The 15360-nt window shown below is 42.9% G+C and overlaps 1 protein-coding gene across 4 annotated transcripts in view; it reads left to right on the top strand.

Moving 5' to 3' along the window:
- The first annotated feature begins 4112 nt into the window (after positions 1-4112).
- Positions 4113-15360, top strand: part of ATRX (ATRX chromatin remodeler) — a 65417-nt gene continuing 54169 nt past the window's right edge. For 3 of the 4 annotated variants that reach the window (XR_014852168.1, XM_085060063.1, XM_085060062.1), the window contains exons 1-2: positions 4113-4295; positions 14709-14821. Coding sequence is in view for 2 of the 4 variants with exons in the window: in XM_085060063.1 (XP_084916189.1) it covers positions 4276-4295; positions 14709-14821 (133 nt within the window). In the remaining 2 variants the exon portion in view is untranslated. Of the gene's footprint in view, positions 4296-13880; positions 14071-14708; positions 14822-15360 lie in introns of those variants that run through there. The other variant, XM_085060065.1, reaches the window with a different exon arrangement.

The following is a 15360-nucleotide window of genomic DNA, read 5'->3' as shown; positions in this document are numbered from 1 at the left end:
ACAAAGGTGGACAAGGCAATGCATTTGAGAGCTTGTGTGGGAAAACTGGGAATTGCTGAGCACATCTCCTTTAGCAAGTGAATCATTAAATAGCTCAGGAGTGCTCTAAAAGCTTACCTTGAGAGAACACTTGTAATAAAGGCAGGAAATGGTGTATTCTGCAGCTGAAAATGGACTGAGTGGTTTTGTTAATGTGGCTGGCCTCAGTGACAGCTGCTTTTTTCTGCTTTTGAGAAGGAGCTGTGGTGTGTTTAGAAGATACTTTGGAATTACAGCTAGAAATAATTTAGGGAGCTCTCTGTGCTAAGCACAAGGCAAGAGAGTAAATTTAATTGGATTAATGTATGTAATAGTTTGCATTATGGACAATTTACTGGAAGCTCCAGCCTTCAAACCTTCAGCTCCATTCTAGTGTTCAGCACAGAACATGATTTTCATGAGGTCCTGGCACAGCTGCCCAGAGAAGCTGTGGCTGCCCCTGGATCCCTGGGAGTGTCCCAGACCTGGTTGGACAGGGCTTGGAGCAACATGGGACAGTGGAAGAGGTCCCTGCCCATGGCAGGGATGAGCTTTAATGTCCCTTCCAACCCCAACCATTCTGGGATGCTGTGATGGTGGTGCCTAGTGGTCATTGCTGCAGTTAAGCCTTTCACAGATGCTCCATGAGCACCTGCTCTTCAGGGGCTGAACTGCCCCCTGCTCCAGCAAGGTGAAAGATGTGCTCAGCTCTGCATCTGCTGTGCTCCTGGTGCTCATGCAAATAACCTTAATTAGTCCCCTGGCTGGTGATGGCTGTGAAGTTAAGGTTCAGCCATGAGGGTTAGAACAAGTTCAGCCTCTTGGCAGGCAGTCGGGTGGCTTTGCATGCTTGGGGAATATGAGGTGATGGCTGGCTAGAGACTTCAGGAGGAAAATATAGATACTTTTATGGTCACAACTATTGGATGTGTAAGTAAATGTACACCAAGGCTTGTTCTGAGCCCTGTTCAAAATGTGTAAAAGCATAGCAGGGATTTTTTTGATTCCTGACAAATCTAAGTTGGAGTTTTAGAAGTACTGAAAGAAGTCAATTGCTTAACTTCCAAGACATTTGGAACATCCAAAGAAAATCAGATGTGTGAATGGCTTCTGCTTGTTTGAATATGCTGCCCATGACATCTGATTATTGTGGCATCTTGTAGCCAAACTTGCTTGGGAGAGAAGAATGGTCTGTAGTGTTCCTTTATGGGCTTATTGGAAGCAGTTTTTGGTGGTTTGTTTTTAAAAATACCCGTTCGATAACAGAAAAACACTTAAGCTGAAATCAGATTTTTGAAGAAGTTAAAATTTCCAAGTGCTTTCATCTGCTGTGAGAATTAATTCTCACTAAAGATTTGAAAAAGTCTTGGTATTTGGCTGCTGTGTTGGACCTTGGTGTTTGCTGCTTTCTCATGCTGAAAAGGTTTAATGCTCAACTACAAACCACTGCTCCACTGACTCCACACCATCCCTCTGAACTTTCCTAAGAGGAATAGAGCAAAAGCAACACAACAAACCCAGGCCTTTGAGTGAGCGTCATCTGTTTCCAGTTTTATCACGTTTTTTTGTCTGAGGAAGAGAGTGAGTTTCATGGCACATAACCTGTTCCAATTACCAGCTCAAATCTTGAGCATTCCTACAAAATTAATTTAAGCATAGGATTTTATTGGTCTGGTTTAATTGTGCCACTTTTATCACAGACAAAAATATGAAGGAGATGTATATGTAGTTTGTATTTCTAGGTCAGGAGCACATCAGGTTATTAAAATATCCTCTTGTCAGTTGATAGCTATACATGTCTTTCAGCCATGCTCCTTAAAAGTAGGGTAATGTGTACTTAAGAAAACTAATTGCTATCATTATGAAGAGAAACAATGGGTGTGATGAGACTCTGCAGTGGCCCTTGGTTTCTCCTGCAGGCTCTGAATCCTGACTCTGCCCAGCCTGCTGGAGCAGGGGGAAGGAGTCCTGTGTGCTGGGGAAAATAAACTGGGGGCAGGTCTGGTGGATGTGCAAAATGTTTCCCTGCAGATGCACTCAGTATCTGTCTGTAAACAGATTTCAATGCGCTTCTCCAATCTGTTTTTTGACAACCTCATGATAATGTCAGGTTTTGTCTTCTGGAGTAATTGCTGGGAGATGGAAGCATTTCCATTTTTACTTTCTCTTGACCTTTTCTCACAGTAGGGTTCCTTTTTCATGTGTGACTTCAGATAGAAGTTATGAACTGGAGGCAATTAAATTTGGGATTTTAAACTGCTTTCAAATGCCTTCCCCAAGGAAAAAGTAAAAGAATAAAATATTACAGAGCAACAGTAATAAATCTATGTTATTCTAAATCAGTCGGATATTAGTCGGTAATGCTGACTAAATCCCTTGAGGAGGAAAATGAATGTTTTGTGTTCTTATTTTAATCACACAGTTGGAATCCTAATGCAGAGCTAAGAGTGGGTAATGCGTCCGGTTTCCTTCATCTTGGTAGCAAAAACCTAGAATGGCTTTTTGCAATTTTTAATGGCATTTGTAGCAGTCAGTTAATATGGATTTTTTTTTTTCCCTTCTAAAATCAAGTGAGAAGGCAGGTGATGCTTTAGTCTTCTCCAAGTGCAGCATTGGCCATGAGACAGGTAACAAAGCTGCTGCTAAATCTGGTATTATTCAGCAAATACAGGGTGGAACTCTTGGGTAAAACGTTACATTCTAAAGCAAATTGTGTTTAGACCTGTCTGTAGAATTTCCCTGGGATGTGTAAGCTCAGATGTGCTGAAGTGTTGGTTTTATTATCACAGAATGAAATGGGTGTTAGGGGTGATTTGCTTGGGTATTTTCTCATGTTTCATACGCTGCTTTATGAAACCAGGTGAGTTGGTACATTTCATTTTTTCTTTAATTTCTGCAGAAAAAGATACTAATTTTCAAAACTGGTTTTCTTTATAGTAAGTGAATAATACTTGTCACCTGTTTCAGATTCTCTGTGGTACTGGGCTTGGCTTTGGTAGTCCACTGTGCTTTGGTGTTGTGTGGAGATGGAAGTTCACACACAGCCCCAGCCAGCGGAGCTCAGCTGCCTTCTCACGAAAACCTCTCACAACTTCCCCTTGAATACGGCTGTGTTCCAATCCTCCTCCTTTCACAACATTTTAACATCTGACAGCAGTGTAGAAGCTGCTAGTACCAGCAGGGAGAATTGTCTTGGCATACTTAGGTGTAGCTGCCAATGATGCATTTCCTATCTAAAGAACTTTCTGTTTAAAATAAGAAAAAGTTGTAGCCCAGCTGGGCTGAAGCTGCCTTGAGCAGGATTACCTGGGGCTGCTGACATTCAACCTCTGTGTAGCTTACATTGTCCCTATCTTGCTGTCTTTGTACTTGGGAAACTCTCCTCCCAAGCTTGCCTTCTGGGTTTGTGTCCTGGTGGGCTTGGAGCTCCAGGGCTGGTTCCTGCAGAGGATGAGAGTCGTGCTGGTGATCCCTGAAGAGGCTGAGGATCATTCTGGTGCTGCCCATGGAAAAGGAGGATCACGCTGGTGATCCTGTTGAAGGAGGAGGGCTGTGGTGATCCTTGCAGAGGAGGAGGGTTGTTCTGGTGGTCCCCGTGGAGAAACAGGGTTGTTTCGGTGCTCCCCATGGAGTAGGAGGGTCGTTATGGTGCTGTTACTGTGAGTTTGGTCATCCGCTCCGTGTTCCTCTTCACAATGGTGACATATCTAAACGCTGTGATGAACCTGCCGTGGTTGAAGGCAGGCTGCAGAGTCGCCCAAGGCCGCAGCTCTGCTGGGCTGAAGCGGCGCCTGTCCCCGGTGTGCCAGCAGCTCCTGTCCCCTGCTGTCCATCCCCCGGGATGTGTCACGCCTGCCTCCCGCCGCCATGGCAGCAGCCGCGCGCTGGGGCCCCCTGCTGGGCACAGGTGTCAGTGCACTTTGTTACGAAATGATGTCACGGGCATCGGTCCATGACGCAACCGTGACGTCAGCCCCGCCCCAGCCAATCAGCGCCGGGAAGGTTGGAACGGTGACGTAAACTGCCCTAGCAACAGTCGGCGCGGTGCCGCCCAATCAGAAAATAGCTGTGGGCGGCCGCGAGCCAATGGGAGGCGGCGGAGGAGGACGGCGGCAGGAGGCCGGTCCCCTTAGGCTCCCTCCGATAAGATGGCGGCGGCGCTGGCGATGGCGGCGGCCGCGGCTTTGTCTGCGCCCAGCGCCTGAGCGCGGCCCCGGCCCGGGCGGCCGCTCCGCTCCGAGCAGCGGCAGCGGAGTCATGACCGCAGAGCCCGTGAGGTACGGCCGGGCCGGGCGGCTCGGCGGCGGCCGCGCGGGGTGGGGCGGGGCCGGGCCCGGCGCGGCGCAGCGCCGGCGGGACGGAGGAGGGCGGGAGGCGGGATGGCGGCGGGAGGGCAGCGCCGCGCTCGGCCGGGGCGGCGGGGCTGCGCCCGGCGCGGAGGGAGGGCGGGAGGCAGGGAGGGCGGGAGGGAGCGCGGCGTGCGGCGGGAAGGCCCGGGCGGCCCCCGCCCCATGTGCGAGCGGCGGGGCAGCTCCGCCGAGCCCCTCCCGGCCCGCGGCGGGCACTGCCATCGGCGGGCCGCTCCCTCCCTCCGGCCGCGGCTGACACCGAGCGGCGCCAACTGACAAACGCCCGGAAAGTCGCGCTGAGCGAGGCGCCATGTTAAACTGTTCATAAATAGTTGTCTTTGTGTGCTTTCGGTTTGTCCGAGCCCCCGGGCCTGACCCCGCAGCCATCGCCCGCAGACAGCCTGAGGCGCCGCGAGCCGGCAGGGCTGGCATTGACCCTCACAGTGCTGCGCTTATCTTACACCGTCTCACAGGAGCATCGCTGTGTCTCTAGTGCTCGTCACTCTGTCTGTAGTACTGAGCCTTGGGTAAAGTTTTTTCTGCGGTCATATCTGTGTATCTTCACCTCCCGCCTTATTTGGAGTAGTGTAACTGCTATGTCCCATCAGACGCAAGTTAGAGGGATAGTGGTTCTTCTCCTCCTGTGTATTGCTTGTTTTTAAAGACTTAGTATTTCCTGTTAGGAATCTGCAAGGAAGAGGGTTTTGATTGTTATCGTCACTGTTGATGTTGATGGCATGCTGATGTAGGTCATGAGCGTTGCAAATACACATTATTTGGTGCATGACTTCCCAGCAGTTAGCAGTTTCTTCGGCATGTGTTTTCTTCCTTATTTTGTAAGACAGGGATTGTCCATCTCTCATAATTTCTCCTTCTCACTCCCACTTTCTCCCCTCTGTGTTCCTAAAGTACTTTGACAGTTTAAACAACTTTTGTTGGAGTCATTATTTTGTTGTGTAGACTGACGTGCTAATTAGGGGGCTTTCTCCTTTTTGTTCTCCAGTCCTTGAAAATCAAGGATAGAGTTTGATTTTTGTAGAACAAAAATATCTGAGTTACTGATTTTTATAGTCTGGTTTGCAGTCACCATTAATATTTTATATTCTGAAAAATGCTCTTCCATTTGGACCACTTCGCTTTTTATTTTATTGTGATTGTCATATTTTTTTCCCTGTTTTCCCATAATCTTTTTTGTCTCTTTTTGAATGACTTGTTCCTGTTCTATAGGATGAAGGGTTTGTACTTAACCTTTACCAAATTCTTATGTTACCATTAGGGCAACAATTAGTGTTACTACCAAGGGGCTGCTTCAGTTGGTGCTTTGGAGGAAGAGGACACAGAAGCTCATACATTTTCTATGCAATTTTTAGATTACCTGCAGAGAGGATTGGATTATTTCCGATTATTTGTGATCCTTAAGACCAAAAAGCATGGACAGGATAGCTCTGAGGTTGTGTGCAGTCTTTGGGTGGGATCTGCCCACAGAATAAGCAGCCCTGTGACAAACTGCTTTTAAGCAAATGGACATAAACAGTTTTTGATGCTCCAAACTTTCCTTCTGTCCATGAACTCAGTTCTCATTCAGGTTAAATGTTTGTTACAATTCCCATCCCGTGTAGAGCTTCTCTTGAGCAGTTTGTACTTCACAAGGTCTGTGTCAGGAGCTGGGCATGGCATTGCAGGGTCCCAGCGTTTCAGGGTTGTGATGAACACGTTGCATGGGTATTTCCTCATTTCTGTGCATTCAAGTTCCACTTAAAACTGGAACTGGAGAGAATGAAATGGAAAAGAAACACACCCTCTCTTTCTCTCTTTTGTTCCCATTTCCCACAAGTCCTGTTGGCTGTCACCTGCCTACATCTCTGTCACTTCATCTGCTCTCTGCAGCTCTGTCCATGTCAGAGGTGTGCAGAAGCAAAGGACTGGGGGATTGCTGTTAGAATTCTTGGGAAGATATGTAAAAGCTGCATTTGGACAGGAAAATCTATTTCCAGCACTTCTGGAAGATAGACTTAAAGTGTTTCATAGGAAAATAATCAATACTAGTCTGCTCCTGGAGAAGTTGTAAACTTCTGTTACAAGGAATACTTTAACATTAAGATCCTAGGAGTCTCCCATGTCCCGAATGAGAAATTTAGAATGATGAAAACTGGAGTAACCTCCTAAGAAACTTTAAAAAAATTCTGCTTCTGTAAATATTTATAAAGATGTCTCAATATTTTTGCCCCAAAACCTTTTTTTTTTATCCTTCTTTTCTTCTTTAAAGTGGAGGAATTTTTGTGATACTGACCTAACCTGTTCCTGCTACTCATACATTGTACCAAATAAGCACAGCAATAGGAAAAGAAAACAAGTTTTGAATCCTCCTCACTTGAACAATTTGGTAGTCAATGAAAGTAGATTTTTTTTGTTTTTAAGTTTGCAAAATAAGCTTTATTCTTGGGGTTTTTTGTAATCCAGACTTACCAACTTGCATTGTGATATTGGTCATTTGGTTTTAAGGTTTTTATTAAATTGTCTGCATTTTTTAATCCGTTGAATGTCTTTGTTCCGAGTGATATTGCAGGGCTGTTTGAGGTGTGTTACTTGATGCCTCAATGATATAATTGGAAGTAAGTCAACACCAATCTTCTGTATTCCCTAAAGGGACTGTGTAAGTTCTCTGTCTTCCACACTGTTCTGGAAGGGGCATAGGCTTTGGTTCTTCCTGAGGAAGAGCAAAACTGTGTCATCTTCGGTGCCAGATGTGCCCCAGAACCAATATCTGCAGCACTTAAATTAAATTCTCTGAGAGAGGAACTTACTGCAGAGACTGTGTTATTTCTGGTTTTGTACAATACTGTCTGTTAGGGCTTTGTAAACTTTGTGTCAAGGTCTTTGTAGGGCTTAGCTGAAGGTATCTTCATTTTCTAGGAAATAATTTGGTGTGACAGAGGTGTGTGTAATACAAATTCTGCAGCAGGGTGACCTTAACATTGTGGGAATTTGGAATTCCCTGTTCTGTTATAGATGAACTCTTTGTACCCTCTGCTTGAAGTGTGGCTATACCTCAGCAAAGGAAAATATCAAAATAAGGCTAAAATGTGCTTTGTTCACCATAAAAACAAATGTCTACAGCCTGTGACCAAGTACATTTTAAATTGGATTACCAGAAGTGTCTTTTATAAAGGGAAAGCCTAAGGACAGTGCTGAACCTCATGAAATCACATTTTGTATCACTGGAGCTCAGCTTGTGCCTGCAGGTGATTTGGAAACGTGAGTCAGTTCATGGATGGGTCAGTGGCAGGCTGCTCCCTTGGTGTGGCAGCAGGAGAAAGAAGAAATTGTAGAAATTCAGTGGCAAATAGGATGGAAGGTTTTATGTCGACTTCAAAAGAGGTGAAGTGTCCTGATTTATTTGCTTAAGGAGGAGCATAAAGATTTCATAGTCTGTGGTGAAATGTAGTTGTCACTCAAGGTGGGTGATGGATTAATTTGTGTTGATTTTTTTTTTGTTGTTGTTAAAAAAGGAGTGAAACCTTGAAGAGAGAGAACAAGAACTTGATGACACAGCTTGCTGACCAATGTCAACTGTAGTGCTATTGAAGCAGTTTATTTGCAAGTCCAAAAGCTGCATAGTTGTAGAAATTTCTATCTGAGTAGGTCCAACTGTAGGTTTTAATAGGTTCAGCCTAGAAGCTTTGTTGGGCAAATGCATCTGTCATGAAAAGCAAAACTGAAAAATAGGCAATAAATTTGGGACTGAGATGGCTTTTATCTTTTAAAATGCAAACCCATGCTTTGGATGAGCTACAACCCTTCAAGCCTGTGGCAGCTGTGATTGGGAATATTGGGAGAGATGAAGGGCCAGGCTTTGATTCTCAGGCAGAGTTACTGCTGAGGGATGCTTTGCTGAGAACCTGTGATGAGCTCCAGGCAGCAGAAGGCAATTGAAGCAAAAGGCATTTTTACAGTTACAGTGCCCTGATGCTCTCACAGTCATGAGGCCCTTCCTTCCTTCACACAGAGTGTGTTCAAGCATTTTAAATACATTTTACATGTCTGGTTTGTATGTTATGTGTGCTAGACTGAGCCTCCTTTCCTGAGTCAGCAGAGTGAGGTGTGCACTTTGTCATGATTTGTGTTTCATAAAGGTGAAAATGCTGTGTTTAGATTTTCAAGTGGTGGCTTCAGTCTTTTTCAGCTTGCATGTTATTTCACCACTGAAGTTATACTTTTGTGTGGCATTGAAGCCAACCTAACAATGAGATTGTTTTGTCTTGTGGGTTTGTGATGATGTTGCTTGTTTGGGTTTTTTTAAGATCTCATTAAAGAAAAAGGTTAAAAACGTTTTTGGGTTTTTTTTCCCACTTCTTAGTGAATGAAGTGTGATAACTCACACCATGTCAACAGAAATTGTGTAATCTTCCTTGAACAGAATAAAAGGTCTCTTAGTGACTTTGAACTGTTGCTTTCTCAGTCCCCTTGTGTGTCTGGAGGATGATAATTCTGTTTACTTGTCTGAACCTGTTATGCTGTATTTAACCTCTAAAATTATTTCATCCACATCATTGTCTTTAGCTGTACCAGCTATCACTTGATTAAGCCCCCATGGATTTAAAGTCAGTTCTAAATAAAGTAAAAAAGTGAATGTGTGTTAACCAAGTGTTATGTACAGAATCTCTGATGAAGTGCTGGATGCCTCCTTCTCTTTTCAGTCACAGCTGTGGTATTCAGGTATTTTCTGATGTATCTGATTTACTAAGTGTGATACAGTTCCTTCTAAAGACAGGAAAAGTGCTTTGCTGTGATAAAGGTCAAACACAAGCAGGATACACAGACTGTGGTGTCACTTGGGTCCTGGCTGGACAGTTTTTGGGTGACTTTCTGTATCTGTCTCTGCTTATGCTGGGGGCTGGACTAAGATCTCCAGAGGTCCCTTGTGTGGAGTGGAGGACAAAGGAGAGGAGTGAGAGTGTCATCAGGTGTGTGCAGGGTGTGAGGTTTGTGTCCTTGGGGAGCAGAGCTGCTTCCTGCCAACATGAACTGATCGTGTGAATCCTGAGTGTAAAGCCTCTGTTGCTTTGGCATAATTGATGTATCAGTGTAAGTAAGTTCCAAAATATGAATCTGATCTAGGATTTACAGTGTCATGTTGCTTTTGCCTGCAGAAAACCATGGTTGAGTTAAAAAGCAATCACTGGGATGAAGTGTTCTGTTTCCCCACCTTTATAAAACCGTGTTTTACTTGTTCAAGTGGCATAATGGTAAACTGATTTTATTTTCTTGTTTTGTATTTTCTGTGAGAGAATAGTTTTTTTAGGACATTGCAAGTGTGTTCATTGCATCTTTTTTAATTGGGATAAGAAAATAAACAACTTCTAGCAGAGGTTTTATCACCTTTAACTTTCCAACAGCTGTAAGCAATTTCATTCATGTGTGTTCAGCCACAATTTTGAAATGTTTTATACAAAACAGTGATGTAGGTGCTGACCTTGTAACTGAAATCTTTGAATTGGGCTAAGTCTAACCCTTTTCCTTCTCATCAGGAAAAGGTTTTATGAGGATTTGCAGGTGACAGAATCCTGGCCTGATTATATCAAGGCTTAGGAGCAGTCTCTTCCCACCATCCTAAATAAAATATTGAGACTTTTACTGTGGATTGTTGGAATTCTGCTCTTCACACAGAGATACAGTCTGAAGCAGAGGATGGCAGTCTTCAGACCAGCAGTTAAAAAGCATTTCTGATTTTATTTTTCTTCAATTATTTTTCCTAAGGATTGTTTAATTTTTTCTGCTTAATAGTTGTTCTGCAGTGTTTCAGCTTCAAAAGTGAAAAATGACTGAGACTTAACTTGTAGCAACTGTAAACATGAATTTAAAAAACTTCTGCCTTGAACTATTTAAAAAGTTTAAACTTAGAAAAATCTTGGACAAGTATTGAACTTAAGCAAGGCATATGCTTTAAAAAAGTGTATTTGTCAACATCAGGATAAGTAAAAGCTGGAAGGGACTCCTGTGTCACTTTCAGGAGCCACTTGAAATGCAGATGAGAGCCACTTGTTTAGACTAACAGTTGGTAGGATCCTGTGGAAGAATGACAGTTTTGTTTGTTTAAAGAAAATGCAGTTTTCAAACTATTCTTCCAGGTGTTGACAATAACTGGGACATTCCCCATTTCCACTTTTAAAGTGTCTGAAGAAAGTAGATAGAAACTGAGTACAATAACAAGGTTTTCAGTGCAGTTTCACAGGATAATCCAATGTGTCCTGGGTTTGCTGCTGAAATGGTCAGTCCTGCTCCTTCCACTGCCCTGGTGATGAATTTTCATCACCTCACCTTCCTTCAAAAGAAATATCATCATGTGAACATGTGGCGAGTTGGATCAAAATGAAAACTGTTTGTTAAAATTTTATTTGTCCAAGGTGATGTGATTTGCTTTGGGGAACATGAGCAGTGGTCAGTGCAGGTGGGGAGGTCGTGTGGTTGGTGCCCACTGTGTCTCTGCCCCTCCTCAGCTGGGCAGGGAGGGGAAAGCACAAGGAAAAGTTCAGGTTGAGATGAGGACAGGGAGATCACTCAGCAATTGGCATCGCAGGCAGAACAGAGTCTGCTTGGGGAAATCACCTGAATTTATTGCCAGTCATATCGGAGGAGGGTAATGAGAAATAAATCCCCGATGTTAAAGCATGTTCTCCCCACCCCTCCCTTTCTGCCAGGTTGAATTTTGCTTGATTCTCTGCCTGCTCCTGATGAGCAGTGCAGAGGGATGGGAATGGGGTCTGTGGGCAGCTCATCATACTCCTTCCCTGCTCCAGTGTGGGTTCTCTCCCACGGGAGACAGTTCTTTATGGACTTCTCCCATGAGGGTCCTTCCTTCCCATGGGCTGCAGCTCTTCCCCAGCTGCTCCAGCATGGCTCCTTTCCCATGCCATGGGGTTCAGGACCAAGCTGCTCCAGCACAGGCTTCCCGTGGGCTCACAGCTTCCTCTGGGCATCACCCTGTGCAGCTGTGGGATCCTCCATGTGCTGCAGGTGGCTCTCTGCTCCCCTGTGGAACCCCATGGGCTGCAGGTGGATCTCTCCTCTGGCCCTGGAGTGCCTCCTGCCCTTCCTTTTCCTCAGCCTCGCTGTCTGCAGGGCTGTTGCTCTCGCATGCTGGCTCCTCTCCAGCTGCTGTTGTGCATCAGCTTTTTGCCCCTTTCCCAAATCCATGACCCCAGAGGCACTACCAGCACTGCTGATGGGCTCAGCCTTGGCCAGCAGCCTGTCCATCATGGAGCCAGCTGGTGTTGGCTGGGTTGGACATGGGGGAAGCTTTTGGCATCTCCTCACAGAAGTTTGTCACCCCTGTAGCCCCCCACTACCCAAACCAGGTTAGAACACCCGAGGGAGCAGCACTCAACAGCCAGATGGAATTAAGTGTGTTATGTCTAGATTAGGACACAACCTGTTTGGCTCTTTATTTATTCTAATTATTTATGGACTCATTTAGCCTTACAGGTAATTTGCCTGCTCTGGATGTGTTGTTATCCTGGTAAAGGCCAGGCTTTTATTGTTGGATTTTACAGCACTTGTTCTGAATGTAGGTAAGGAGTGGTATCCTCCAAGGTAGCTCCCAAGGTCACAAATCAGGTTCATGGCCAACCAATAATAGCAGGGCACCTTCCCTTTCAGTCCTGTTTTAATTAGGCTGAGCACTGTTGAAATAGCTCTACAGTGATGGGGAAGCCATTTGCTTGGAAAACTCCAGTCTGAAAACACTAATAAATAGTGTGGGGAGTGTCAGTTAGAGGAGCCTTTTTGCCTTAATAGTGCTTCAGAGATGATTCTACAATTTTATGCTCCTGTTTTTTTAAAAAAACACACTTGTATGGATTGTGATCAATTTAGTAGTGACTGGGCCTGTACTGCAAAGAATAAACATTATGCAGTAGAAGCTTTAAACAAAAATGATAGATTATTAGTCTCAAGTATAAATGCATGACATAAAATCACTTTTGTAAAAAACCAGGTAAAGCATTGCCCTACATTAATATTTCTCTCTAGTGAAGTATAGTAAATGTAACACCTTTACTTAGATTTGACCTGGTATTCCTTAATAAAGGTTTATGGTACAAAATGGTGAATAATCAAGAGAAAAAGCAAATTGAGAAGGCTTTTTAATATTAGTTTGTGTATCATTTTTTTGATTGGTTGTCAGTGAGAACATTTTGCTCTAAAAATGATAATTTTAGGTTAGTTAGGATAAGAGTTAATAAATGATAGTAGATAATGTTCCAAGTATTAGTCACAAAGACACATACTATTCTGAATGTGTTTTGTATTGACAGCAATAATACTAAACTCATCTATAATTCCCATTTTCTCTCTAAAATGCTGTTAGTAGAATATGTTATTTATAAACTAAATGAGCAAAATTCCACATGTGTGGCTTTTTTTTGTCGTCGTTTTTACCACCAAAGATGTACTTTCTTGTGGCCTTTCTAAATGTGCTTTATTTCTTCAGACCATCTGGAATGGATATAAAATCTCTTTATATGCTTTTACTATCAAATAATTCTGAACAACTCTTTTTTTTTTTTTCACTTAATGCGAGTAAATTGTCATTAAATCTCCTTTCTAAAGGAGAAGCATGCAAGCTGTTAAGACTGCAGTGTACCATTATCATCTTCTGTAATGTTTTCCAAGTATGCCTTCCATCCATGAGGAAAAAGGGAAGCCCAAGATTAGGAGCTGGCAGTTGTGTAGCAGCATGAGTCCAGTAATTAGAGGGAAAGACTTTTGGACAGATTGAGAGAAAAATTTTAAGGTACTCTTGAGAGTTGAAGAGCTTTGTTCCGCTCTTTCAGACTTGCTGGAGTGATTGATGGTACATATGTAGCCTCACAAGAAAAGTGCCCTTCACTCATGCAGAAAACCTTTTCATTGCAAAGTGCTATTTTGTTTTATTTTGAGTACCTCAGGAGATTTAAAGGAATTGCAGATTTTTCTTTTCAATGGATGGTTTATGTGGTTATTTTCACTGATTGGAATAGTCACTGACATTGATGTGAGGATACTCTTTCACTCACTGCTCAAGGGAGAGCTCACCTGCACGCCCTTCTGATAAAATGGGTTTTTTTCTTAGCAATGACAGTTAAATTGAAAGTCAGAAGTTAATAAATGGATTTGTTCAGAGAAATAGTAGTGATGCTAAAGGTGAGAGCTCCTGTTGAATATTCAGAAGTTCTTACGACCAGTAAAACAGGCACAGAAAAGGTAATTTCTTCTTGCTGTTGGAAGACTATCTTGCAGTTAATGGGGAAACAAGCAGTGGGAAGGGTGGAAGCCTTTATCCTTCATCTGGGCTCACTTCTGCTGGGGCTAGGGCAGGTCAGCAGTGGGCAAACCGTATGGAGCAGCAGATAAGGAGTGATGAGTCAGGACATATCAGCAGGCAGATTCGAGAGGGCTGATAGCAGGGGGGAGAGCAAACAGCTCAGGGCAGCTTCTGAACAGGGCCTGAACACCCTTGGCTGCTGTCAGGGCAGCTGGAATACCTTGGTCTTGGGGAATTGTAGGAGTTTGGGATAGAAATAAACCACGTGAAATAGCAGGGGGTAACATGGAGGTTATGAAATGGAACAGCTTTTTGAGGAACGCCTGGGATCGAGGTGTTGCTTTTTACTGGAATCAATAAATGTACATGAGACTCACAGTTCCTGGGGACTAAAAGTGTCTGGTGAGAGTTGCCAGGGGATTATTTTTTATGAGTTAATTATCAGTACTCGTATAAACACTTCAAGGAATGGTCTGGTCCTGCATAGTTGTTTTTCTGGCAAAATTAACACGACACAACATGTAGATGGTAGATTTAATAGAAGTTTTGCATAAACTTGTCATATTCAATGGACCTGTTTGTTTCTAAGTTTGCAGGTGAAACTCTTGTGTTGTTTCTAGTGGTTTATATCCCAAAGGTTACATTTTTTAAAATAAAATAAAAATATTATTGTTCTCACTCTTCTGGCTTCTGACAAGTATAATATTTTTTTTTTTTGCTGTCTTCATGTCACAGCAGCATTACCACTCAGACTTTCCTAAATTTTGTCAATATCTGTGAACAGTGAAAATGACTTGAAATAGACTTTTATTATGAACAGAGTCCTTAGTGCTTTTTTGTCAATAAGGCTATACCTACTATTTCACTTTGGGTTTAGCAAAATGATGTGGTTTTTATTTGCTCTGATATCCTAGTGGAGAAACAAATGTTTAAATCTCTTGTAGATATGTATTAATTGAAATTAAATATAATTTCTTTCAGGCTTGATAAACTGGAGTGAGATATGTAAGTAACTTGAAGTATTACTTGTATTTTAACAGTGAAAGCAAGTTGAATACATTGGTACAGAAACTCCATGACTTCTTGGCTCACTCATCAGAAGAATCTGAGGACGCAAACTCTCCTCCAGCATTATCTAAAAACAAAAGTATAGGTAAAAAGCATTTTATGTTTATTTTCAATGTACATGTGATTCTAAAGTCAATTAAGTTGATGTTGTTATTTCACTATAGCACATTTCACTGGGGCAATTATACAAAGTCTTAACATGATTTAAGTGGGGATATCTTGATAAATACACAATAGGCCTTTGATAGAATATTTATTTCAGTTTTGAATCTTTGTAGATATGAAAAAAATCTAATCTGCTGGTAATAACCTTCTTTGAAACACGAGATAGTAAACAATCATGTACTTGTAGGAGTTCCTTGTTCAGTGTTCATGAGTTTATAAATGGAGTATCTTGGTCTTTCTGCTGTAGTAAAGCTTTTGCAGTCCTTTTAGGTGTGGAAGAAGTTCTGGAGGTTATGGTTTCGTAGTAATTTGAAAAAGATTGCTACATATAATCTGGAAACATTTGAAAAGATGGTAATACTTCTAAAAAACCTTGAGTCCTATACTAGGTCACAATTGGTATTGGAAGTTTTTACTACTAAGGTAGAAATGGGCAACGAAGTTTAAACACTTTGATAA

Source organism: Lichenostomus cassidix, chromosome 4A (assembly GCF_008360975.1).
Source record: "Lichenostomus cassidix isolate B80296 chromosome 4A, HeHo_3.0, whole genome shotgun sequence".
NCBI classification, from domain to species: Eukaryota; Metazoa; Chordata; class Aves; order Passeriformes; family Meliphagidae; genus Lichenostomus; species Lichenostomus cassidix.
The sequence above is the reverse complement of the archived record's forward strand: the minus strand, read 5'-3'. Positions and strand labels throughout refer to the sequence as shown.